The following is a 12207-nucleotide window of genomic DNA, read 5'->3' as shown; positions in this document are numbered from 1 at the left end:
ACAGAAAATGAAGAGGGCCAGTATTTTCATAGTATAAAGAAGTAGACTTTAATTTTAGCCATTTAAATGTTCAGTATAAAAAAATTATGGTTTTAAGCATATATATTAGTTTTCTTCAAAGCATGAATTCCTTAAGCAACTATGGATTGTTTAGGATTAAGTTAGGAATCTTGCAGTAAATTTGTAAAGAGAAGCTACCTCAAGAAACATTTCTTGAAAAAAAAATCATACATATCTACATGGAAGAAGACTGAAGAGATATACAAAGAGGGGGAAATTACAACTAACAGTACAGTCAAATAATTGTCTTAATAAAATGCATCAACTACATATCTCAGTACAAGAAGTAAAAATTAAGTGTTAATAACACAGGATGCTCCATAGAGTCTGGTATGCAAAAGTTAAATACAGACTTAAGGGAACACGTAAGAAATGTAAATAATAAAAGGCAAATTAAATGCAATTAGCATGCATTACCTATACACATAGATTAGAACTTGTTTTGCTATATCACAGCAAGGACCAATTTAGACTCTACCTGCAGAAGACTGCCAAGGAACAGGTAACAAAAATATTTTAGGATTACCCAAGGAGAAATAAGGGACAATGAGGCCTGGAATTGAGATAACTGGGACTTTAATATGAGAAGTACTTGCAGCATAATGCTTTGTTCTGACGCTAACAGAAATGAACAACTTATGAACAGTGAACAAATTTAAATGTTAGTACCAGAGCTATAAAACTCAATGTGGTTTGGGGAAGAAATATTCTGGCTCTTTTAGGAGGGTGGGGAGTTGTTATAAACAGAGAATTTCCAAATACTTTTTTAAACATTTCAGTGTTTTAATATAGGAGGTACCTTGCGTGCAATAGGTTCTTGACCTTCCAGAAGAGTATACCAGCTAACTAGTTTGTTCCATCCTTCAGTTGGTAAAAGAATGTAGTCCAGCTCATCAATAAGATGCTCTTTAAGAGACTGACAGTCCCCATCTGTGAGGAAAAAGTGTTCATATTTACTTATAGCTAATATGGAACACATGCTAGAACACTGAGATTACAACTGAGGATTTTTTAAAATGAATATAACATAGTTTATGATGAAGGTAAGTCAATTTCCCTGAAAAGGTATTTTTATAACAAGAGATTCCTAGAAATACAGTATACTATTTGACTAATCCACAATACTTGGTACACAAAGGAAACTACCTATTCAAAATGCTGATATCTCAATTATAACCACTGCTGTAATGTTTAATCCATCTTAAACTTTTAATTTACTTTTAATATACTTTCATTTTCTATTTTAAACAAATTTCAGAAGACTTAAAGTTTATCATGCTTTTCCAAACCATGGAAAGACAATTCCAATACAAAAAAATAGCCTGAAAATTTATCTTGATAACTTGTATTTTTTCCCCCTTTGACACCAGAAACTCACTTTTTGAAAATCCTGGAATATTTTGAAAATCCTAGATATATTGTGTAACTGTGGTTAAACATTCTGTTCTTACAGGCTTTCATCAAATATTTGAATCCTATGAATTAGGACAAAGGCTGTGGAGTCCCTGATTGACAGAGTGAGAAAACTGCAACAATAAACTATTTTTATAATACTGAGATGCCTGAGGGTTTTTTAAAATAGCAAACACAAATAAATTACCTTTGAGAAGTCCAGAATTATCAATAGGACCAGGATAAACATTCTGATCTCCCATTTGATACTTGTCCCAGCTGTCAAATCCAACATATTTTTTCCACTGTTTGAACCAACGACTATCCACTAAATACCTTGAAAAGAGCAAGGTAGATACATATATTATGAGACAATTTCACAAGTAGTACCTGCATGATTGCTCATGTAGTTAAACACAGATGCCACTACACATCAGGACATCTGATTCTAGTATTAAAAGTTGTGCATGTTTTCTAGTAAATAATTCAGATGTTATATTTATACACATCTACTTAGATACACATTGTTTTATATCCAAACATGATCACTGTCTTAAGCAAAGCCAACAATCTCTAGAAATTTAACAAGAAACTACTGGTATATGCTATTGTTTCACCTCCACTTGGCTCCTCCTGCTACAGGTAGCAGCTAAAAAAAATCCAGATGCCTTGTGTTTGATACATAAATTGCTCAAATGTTTGTCTACTATGAAAATCTAGGATCTTTGGTTATATCTAAAATCAAACTAAACAGGTCATCCTCACTATTACAAATGCCAAAGTGATACAATTCTTTTGGTTTGTATTAGCTTAGTGACTTTGATACCATTTATCAAACTGAACTTCTGGACAAATTGTAAGAACTGGGAATCTGATGAAATGGTTCCATCCTTTCAGGTTTTGCAAATTACTTTTAGGGGATGATTATTCCTCTTCTGGCACTTATGTTGATTTCCCATATAGAACATATCACTCTGTTCTTAAATCTGTTTATGAAAGCCTTTGTGAGGAGATGGCTATACAGTTCTACTCTTCCTTTATGAATTATGTTATGCCATGGATATTGGGTGGGTGGGGGTTAAAATGTCTCTTTATTGGAGTTCCTCAACATTCAAACAAAAATTTCAAGTCAAGCAGAAAAGGAAAAAATTAACAAGCCTAGTGATCCCTGCTGGGACAAGTGAGTATTTTAATGCTGAAAGAAACATCATCAGCTATAGTGAGTTAAGGGAATTCAAATAGTATACTACCTAGGGTGAATTAATATAGCAGTTCTCTTACATAGCTGTGCTCTCTTAGAGTGGGTACTACCCACAATGCCAGCACATATTCTGCTCCACTTGTTTATTAAACTCAGTAGAGGCATGGCCACTGGGAGTATTTCCTTATGGCAGCGTGCTGTGCTTACGGTCCAAACCTGAAAAAGTGCTCTGGAGTTGGCATGGGTGCACATACCACTTTTTCCAATGACTCCTTAAAGAAACTGCATTTTTTCTTTTCACATGGTAGTTGTTGATCCCAGGAAAATGTGCATTTTAGGGAGCACCAACAGGATGCAACGAGATCATTTGGAAAGGGGAGGGGCACAGTGTCAGCCCCTCCTTAACGCAAACAAATATTTTCCTGGAATTAGACAGCCACTGCATGAGCCCAGAAAAAGATGCAACTTCTTTAAAGAGGTACCGACAGATGTGTTGTGCACACCTGCACCCATTCTCAAGCACCTTTTGACTCTGAATCTGAAGCACAACACATCCCAATTTCCCCAGTATTTTCTCCTAAAACCACCCATGATTATTCCTGGATCTCCCAGTATCTAGAATATCACCATTTCAGTGCCAGGTTATCTAGAGCATTCAGCTGGATTTTTCTGCTTTTTAAAACCTTTGCTATTTTAATTCAAGCTTAATAACCATTCTGATATAATTTAAGAGTGGGATATAAATTAATGAAATAAATTATCTTTAAATTAAGGACTAGGGTTATAGTCAAATGGCTTTAAGAAATAAAGCATTTAGAAGATATATTTAAAAATATGAATGGCAGTATATTACAGGTATTATTAAGATTAAGGAGATATTACAAGCAGCAAGCTTGTTAGCCCATGAAACAATAGAATCTAATTCTTATGAAATTATAATCTCATAACTGGGATGGGAGAAAACATTGAAGACTAGTAAGGCAAGATCACGTTATATCTCTTACAATTGTCCTAATGATCAAGATTAATATTGTGGTAATTCTAAATACTGCCAACTAAGGGTTCAGCTCCAAACCATCAGTTTCCAAATCTGATGGAAATATAAATGAAAAGTACAATAGCTGAAAATCAGTTTTAGAATTTTTCCTCCAGACAGATACATATCTGAGAGATACAAGGATAGTCTGTCATAAATCTGGTCTGGTTATTTACCTGTAATGTATGGGTTACCAGAACAAAAATGTTTCACAAAAATAATTTATAGCATTTATAGAAATGTTATCAAATTAGAGAAATGATTTGCCAATTTCCATCCAACCTTTTTACAAATTCTATCTATAACAGATAACTGGCTTGTTTCTAAGAATATTAGAATGATACGTTTCCTTAAAAGTATTGTTATAAATGCCCTGACACAAAGCACAGATGAATAACACTTAATACACTTTTCTGTGCTAGTTATATAGTATTTTAACAAAGTTCAATGATGCCATAAAGCTAACCACCACTTGACTAATTCTTAAGACTAGCAGAGAACAGATTTACACATTCAAGATATAGACTTAGCATGTTTGTAAGAATATAATTGTGGGAAAATAACTGCAAATAGCATATGCCATAAGAAATCTAAAGTATATTTGGTGCATTCCTGCTATGAGGAGAGGTATGCTGCATTCCAACCCCTCAAGACTGCAGATGATTTTTAGTTCTGGGTCTCATTTGCAAAAGATTTGGAAGGTATTATAACTACTGTATAGTCTACCCAAATTGCAACACGGCCCAACTTCATATAGAAACAATACTGTATCTAGAAAATCTAGCTAAAATTCATGAATCTTTGAGTCTTTAATACCAAGTAAGTGTAATTATAATTATGAACTGTGTTAACCATGAGGCTGATTTCAGTATGTAGGGGGCTACAATTTATCATACGCTGCTGGAAGCAAGACAAAATTTTTTACAGTATATTTCAAAATAAATATGCATATGATTAGACTACAGAATATGCAACAACAAAATATTGCGGGGTACTGAGTTTGTATGTAGTAAAAAAAATTCAAATAATCTCCTAGGCTAAAATCTTGCATGATTATCAGGGAATAAAACAATACCGGTTAACGTTGTTCTAAACTTTTGGAAGATAATAATGTATGTAATTAACAAAAATAAACATAATTATTCAGCCAGTCCTTTTTTCTCCATGAAAGAAAGAATGCTACATTTCTCTCCCTCAAATACAGATCTGTGCAGTTAACCCTGCCTGAAATTCACGTTTACAAAAGTTGGATTAAAATTGTGATTTCCAGTCTCAGTATATGGGTATAATTTAAGCTATAGCTTGTTGTTCACTTTCCCATCAGCAACTTTAGATATGAACTGTATATAGCATGCTTTTGAATCCAACATGTAAGGACAGAAAGCCAAACTGTTTGAACCTTGCACTGGTGAAAATATTTACTTTACATTAAATAATAGTCGGACAGATTAAAATTTAAAAATGCTCTAATTTCAAAATCAGTTACTTGAAAGTGAAATTCATAGAACACATTTCCAAGTGTACATGATTGGACTATAACACCAAAACATTCAAAAACTTGAGCAGATCCATATACCTGATGGATCTGATCGTCTGCATGTGATTTACTATCCACATAGAATTCATAATGGCATGTTTACTTACTGCTGCTTCGCCTCTGGGGCTGTACTTCCTATTGCCACAATATGTGTACTCCTTAAACTAAGCTCCAAGCCAACTTGGCCTTCCTGAATAGTGCAAAATCAATGAATGTGTGGTGCAGGACTGTACAACTTTTGCTGGTTTAAGGATTGCAGCAAGGTTTCTGTGGATACTGAGGGGTGTACTGAAAGTGATCAGGAGTATAGCCCACTCTGGGAGAGGGCTTCAGGAATGTTAAGAAGTGAAATATGTATCTCTAAGGCTCAAGGTGAGCATTTTGCAAGTTTAACCTCCTTCCAAACCCAAAATGTACAAACTTCCAGGCCCAGCCTTTCAGAGGAGGGTGCACTTGGGGCTGCAAAAAGGATGCTGGAGAGCTTCAGATGGTTTTCAGACTGCACTTTTTCTACTCCTGGGACAGAGGCCACTGAATGTTGCACACTTAGTTTTAATCTTCCAATCTACTCTTTTTCCTCCAGCCTTGAGGAGGAAAATATTTCTGGCAATGTTCTGTTAAACTGTACCTTATTCCATAAATACTAAAATATTAATTAGTTAAGATTTGGCATATTAAAACAGAAGGCTATAAAATCCAAATATTTAATAAAAGATCGATATTTCTATATTTCTACATCTAACAGTGGCTAAGCAGACACCTATATAAAATCCAAAATCAGGTTTTGAGGGAGAATAGCCCTTTCCTGCTCTGCCCCTAAGCAACTTTTACTCGGACATCTTACCTGATTCAGGAGCTATCTCTACTAATAGTCACTGACAGCATAGCCTTCTGAAATGTGTGTAATCTCCTTTTCGAGTCATCTAAACTAATGGCCATGATCAAAGCCTGTGGCAATGAACTCTTCTTTTAACCAAGCACTACATTAAAGTATCTTCTCTGGACTGCCCCAGATCTCCCAGCATTCTGGATTATGATATGACTTTAGATGCTATTATTGGGGGAGGGAAGAATTACTCCCTATCCACTTTCTCAGCATCCTCCATAATTTCATAAACCTCCATCTGACCCTCCATTGCTGTTTCACCCCCTTCCTTTCTGCAGTCACTGTTAAAACCAAGGAGTTAGCAGATTAAGAATTCTGAAGGGAGTGGCAGGGGAGGAAGAGCCCAGTGCTGTGCAAAGGACCGGGTGAGATATAAAACCAAGCAGCGCCCGCAGCTCTCCCAACGACTATCAGTTCCGAGAGACAGGCCCTGCCATGGAAGCTCGCTGGGAAGCTGCTCTGCGAACGAGAAACCTTGCCCGAAACACACACACACGTGTGCCAGTCCTCCACCTAGGACGGGTTTCCAGCGGCCGTTTGAAACAATGAGAGAAAATACCTGCCGGCAGCGCCCACCTTTGCCTACCCGCAGGTGAGGAGACAGCGCCGTGCCGACAGCGCGCTGAGGCAGGGCTCGTAATGGGTACCGGAGGAAAATAAGGGCGCCTGGAAACCCGCTCCCTGGATGGGAAGGAGCCTCTCGTGAACGAAAGGGGGGCGAGAAGGACAGAGGCGGGCTGCCGCCTCCCTCCCCGAAAGGCACCCGGTCAGGCACCGCCCGCACCTGTCACCGAGAGGGGCCCTCAAACCTCCTCCCGTTCGCCATCCCTTCCTTTTCCCTCACCAGGTGTCGCCCTTGCGGAGAGCCGTTTTGAGCAGCGCCGCGATATCCGAGCGCTGGGTCTCCAGATCCGCCGCGCCTCCCTCCGCCATGTCTTCCAGCCCCGGGGCGCCGGCGGCAACAGCTGCGAAAGTGACGGCAGCAGGCGGAGCGGCGGCAGCGGCAGCGGCTGCAGGAACAGGAGCGGCGGCAGTGGCAGGGGCGGACCGCGCTGCATGCTGGGAGTGACGCCGCGCGGCGACCGGGGAAACGCCCTCCACGACCCCCTCCCACTTCGGCAACCCCATGGATGGAAGCGGGAAAGCGACGAAGAGAGCGCTTAAGAATTCGAAACGAGAGGAGCGGCGGCTCGGGCTGAGAGCACCCCCAGGCTGCCGGGAGGACTACGCGGCTCCAGTGAGGGCTACGCATGCGCTGTTGGGACTATGGGGCTCATGAGGGGCAGGGCACAGGTGCGGGGAAATGGAAAAAACCTAAAAGGTGGGCTGGGTACTCCGTGCGGTACCTGGTGCGGGTTACCGGGGTGTCTTTGCTTTTTCTGTGTTTGTGTTTAGCGGCGTGCGGGATTTCTGCACAATGAGGTTGTTCAAGCCGCCAAGGCAGGTTCTAGCAAATTGGCAGGTTCCTTTTATTTATGGTGCTATAGCCAAGGCAGGTTATAGCAAATAGTCAGTTTGCAAGGAGAAGCTTCACCCGATCTGGTGTCCTGGCAGTTCGGCGAAACTACGGCTCAGGGATTCGCCTTAGCTGAAGGCGTCTTCAGAGTAATTTATGACTAATGAGCCGGACTGTGAAATTCGCGTTGCGGACGGTAAATATACGGGAGACCGTTGGTGTTGATGAATTTGACATCAAGATATGAGTGCTTTATTTACAACTCTTGATAGGTTATTTGGTTTAGACTGTTCTTTACACGTAAATGCCTGTAATATAATTAAATGCTCTTTTTTAATGTGTGGGAAATTATTCTTTAACCTATAGCTGTATCTATACTCATTGAATAGAGTACTTGACAGACATACTATTTATTTTCCTTAGTAAGAATGCAGTCTTAAAACACACACGATAGAGAATACAGTAAGCCCCAATGGATGTTGCAGGCTGTTTTCTGTGCTCCTAAACTGAAATAAAGATGGAAATGATGAGGCATCTAGGATATAAAACAGGTGGATCAATGTGTGTATACTGTATATCCATGATATGGTAAGCCAAGATAGCCCCCCAAATTATTTTTTGATATTTATATAGCTGCCCTATTCAGCATGTGACTCAGGGTAATACAGGTAGTCCTTGCTTAATGACCACAATTGGGACTAGAATTTAGGTTGCTAAGTGATGTGGTCGTTTAGTGAATCATCATGTGACGGGACCCGAGTTTATGACCTTTTTTGCAGTGGTTGTTAAGTGAATCACCACAGTTGTTAAGTGAATCACATCATTAAGTGAATCACATGGTTCCTCATTGATTTTGCTTGCTGGAAACCAGCTGGGAAGGTTGCAAATGGTGATCATGTGACCCCGGGACACTGCAACTGTCATAAGTGTAAGCTGGTTGCCAAGCACCTGGATCTTGATCACATGACTCTGGGGTGCTGTGATGATTGTAACTTAAGGCACCGGTTTTAAGTCACTTTTTTTAGTGTTGTTGTAACTTCAAATGGTTGCTAAGTGAATGGTCGTTAAGTGAGGACTACCTGTATACATCATCAATAACCATAATAAATCAATAAAAACTAAAAAAAAAATTCAAATTCATAGGTACTTGGGAAAAAACCCTTACCTATTCATCTTGGTCATACTACTCCCAGCCCAAAGTCTGAGCAAAAAAGTAGGTCTTTAATACCTTCCAGAAGGCAAGCAGGTTTGAGAGATGCTGAACGGGAGCAGCAACAGAGAAGGTACATGTCTTTGATCCTGCCAGATGTCAGATCTTACTGGATGGGCAAATGTAATTGGAGATAGATGGTCCCACAAGTAACCATACCCTATGCTATGAAGGACTTTATAGGTAAAAACAGCACTTTGAATTGTACCTGGAAGCACACTGGCAGCCAGTGGAGCTGGTGGAATAGAGGTTTTACATGGTGATACACAGGGATATCCTTAACTACCCACACAGCTGCATTTTGGGAGTAACCAAAGCTTGGGAGTGGTCACCAAGGGCAGCCCTTGTGGAGTGCACTGCAGTAATCCAAATGCAAGGTGACAAAGCTGTGAGTGATCATAAGCAAGTTCTCCCAATCCAGGCCCAGGCACAATGAATAGACAAAATGAAGCTGTGTAAAGGCCCTCCAAGCCACCGCTATGAATCTAGGATCACTGCAAACCATCCATGGTTCTGCTGCATCTATACATTGCTTCATAACTTGCCTTTTGTTATTTAGATTTCTCACATTTTTCTTGTTTTGCAGTTCAGTCCTCATTTGTCCATTTTCTCTATAGAACCAAACCTCAATGTACTTTTGTTGTCAATCACTTTTCTGCTCAATTCATGTCATTCAGCACTAATACATTCTTGACTTTATCTGTTCTTGTTTTACCAATAACTTATTGAGGACCCTATTGCCTATTGCCTTCATCTTTTAGTTTCTCCCAACATACCCAACTATAACATCCATAAAATAAAGTGAGTAGAAGCCCACTCTTATTTAAACATTTTCACTTTTGACAGATATTCCTTCCTCACAACAGTTCACATGCTTTCTACTGCCTTTCAATAAACATTTGCACTGCTTAGAGTTTCTCCATCCATTTTCCCATCTTCGGGAAATATTCTACCAAGGTACACAAATTCATCTACTTGCTCTAGGTTTTTCGTATTTATTTGATTTATACCTGCCACTATCTACAGACACTCAGCAAGTAACATTAACCATATAAAGTACTGAATTATCTGGATGAAAGTACTATTGATTGTTTGATTCTATTCTAACATTAATACTTGAAAAATGGATTAATCTGACAGGTAAGGTAATAGGTTACTTATTTATTTATCAAATTTGTATGGCCGCCCATCTCACAAGAAAGTGACTCTGGGCAGCACACAACACTTAATTAAAAAAACAATAAATATGGAGAAACACTTCCACCCGGACAGGACAGCGCGTTGACGCGTTTCTCGGAGCTCCGAGGGCGCCTGAGCTGTATTTGATCAGCGGGGGGTCTAGAGGAGAGAAGACCACCAAAATAACCCCTGGATAGGGGGGGTTCGGAAGATTAACCACGAAAGCTCCGGACGCTGTTCCTCCTGCCTTTCCTGGTCTCCACCCTGGGAAAGCCGGTGAGTAGAACAGCGAAGGTGGCTGGGAAACATCGTGCTTTACAAATGCAGAGAGCCTCATGAATGAGAGACATTAGCGCTGCAGTCCTGTGTCTTAGATCACTTTAGAAGAGGAAGGGTTTTTTTTTTTCTCTACTCTCCTCCTCTTTGGATTATATATTTTTTTCTTTTTTTGTTTTATTAATATCTAAGATCTATCTCTGGACTACACTTTCAGATGCTGGTGAGTTACTTCTTTATTCTCTGTCATGGAATGTAATGGTGGAAATTGACAAATGGACTTTGCTATGACATGGAAATGTTTTATGGATTTTAAATAGAGGATTTTATAAACTGTTAATGGTTTGCCTTTTTTATGGGATTAAAAAATTTTCTTTTTTCTTTTTTTGTTTTTTGTTTTTTTTGTTTTTTTTGTTTTGCTCATAAACGTATATTGGACTATGAAGCTGCTGTTGGATTTTTATAGCTGAGTTTTCCCTTTTCTCCATGTTGAACTTAAAAGCTTGAGAACTGAGAATTGTTTATATATTTTATTATCTATATTTGGGAACAATAAGAGACAGCTTTCTATAGCTGGGATTATAACTGCTGTGTCGTTAGAGAATTTGGAAGAAAGCTGTTGCTATTGGATTATAATTGTTGTTCTTTGAAGATATTCAACTTTGTACTGCTTACAATGTCTTCAAGAGGGAAGAAGGATAAGGAAAAGGAAAGAGAATCAACAAGAACTTTTACAGAACCGGCTGAGGGGGGTGGAGATATGAAAAAAATACTAGATGCAATCGCTGCCTTAAGCCAACAGATGACCAAAGAGACACAAAAATGAATGAAAAAATAGACAATTTAAAGAAGGAATTGACTCAAGAATTTAGAAATGAGGTTCAGAAAGTGAAGGATGTGGTGGATAATTTGTTAACTGATCTCAAGAATACTCAAGGACAGGTACAGTTGTTAGAAATTAAGTCAGAAGCAGTCACTAAAGATATTGATTGAAATTTGGATGCTATTGCATTAGCAGAAATGAGGGAGAAAGAATTTATATTGAGATTGAGATCAGTAACAGAAAATCCGGGGGAAGATGTAAGAAAATCTATTATTACCGCATTAGCACAATTTATAGAGATGGAGAAACAAGATTTAGACTCTGAAATAGACAAAGTTTATAGAGTCAATTCATGTTATGCTAGAGAAAAAAAGGTCCCAAGAGACATACTAATTCATTTTGTACGGAAGGTCCCAAGAGAACAAATTTTGAAAAAAACATTATAATGATGCATTGAGTATCGCAGGTAAAAAGGTGATTATCTTAAAAGAAATACCTCTAAGAATCTTGAGAAAAAGAAAGGATTACTCCTTCTTCACAGATAAATTAAAGCAACATGGTATTTCTTTCAGATGGGAAAGATTAGAAGGAGTATCTTTTATGTATAAAGAGCAAAGATTTAGAATAAATTCTATTTTAACTGCAGAAGCCTTTTTGGAAAAATATAAGGCAGACTTTAGCAATACCCATGAAGAAATAGAAGATAAAGAAAAAGAAAAGACTACAGAAGACATCGAAACCAGCATGGATTTAACAAAATTTGGGGCTTCTGGAGTGGATTATAAAAGACTCTAATATAAATACTTAAAGAATGGAAACCATTGATGGATTATTTACAAAATGCAGGCGGGGCAAAGCTTACATGGGAATTTGAAGATTAGATTATAAATGTAATGGGATATGTTTTGACAAAGAATTATTCCTACTTAATGCATTAAAAACTAGCACTTATGATACTCTTATTATTCCTAAGACCAGAGATAGATTGGAAGTTATCTATTTTTCATATCTTTTTTCTTTTACTTTATCTCACTTTTTCTTTTCCTTTTCTTTATAATTTGTATTTTCAATTTTCTTTTTCATTTCTAACTTTTAACTTTGTAATTTTAAAATTCCAATAAAATACTATTAAAAAAATATATATAAAACAT

The 12207-nt window shown here is 38.2% G+C and overlaps 1 protein-coding gene across 5 annotated transcripts in view; it reads right to left on the bottom strand.

The window, feature by feature from the left end:
* The window catches only part of USP15 (ubiquitin specific peptidase 15), a 59239-nt gene extending 51984 nt beyond the window's left edge, over positions 1 to 7255 (bottom strand). For 4 of the 5 annotated variants that reach the window (XR_015796398.1, XR_015796399.1, XM_007437510.4 and 1 more), the window contains exons 1-3: positions 6957 to 7255; positions 1661 to 1788; positions 860 to 990 (exon numbers count right to left, since the gene is read on the bottom strand). Coding sequence is in view for 2 of the 5 variants with exons in the window: in XM_007437510.4 (XP_007437572.2) it covers positions 860 to 990; positions 1661 to 1788; positions 6957 to 7240 (543 nt within the window). In the remaining 3 variants the exon portion in view is untranslated. Of the gene's footprint in view, positions 1 to 859; positions 991 to 1660; positions 1789 to 6956 lie in introns of those variants that run through there. The other variant, XM_088141774.1, reaches the window with a different exon arrangement.
* Positions 7256 to 12207: the final 4952 nt, after the last annotated feature.

The sequence above is a fragment of the Python bivittatus genome, unplaced genomic scaffold (genome assembly GCF_059951505.1).
Source record: "Python bivittatus isolate LINGU-HERP-01145 unplaced genomic scaffold, Pbiv_v1 ctg000330_np1212, whole genome shotgun sequence".
Lineage (NCBI taxonomy): Eukaryota > Metazoa > Chordata > Lepidosauria > Squamata > Pythonidae > Python > Python bivittatus.
This window is presented reverse-complemented; position numbering and strand designations above follow the sequence as displayed.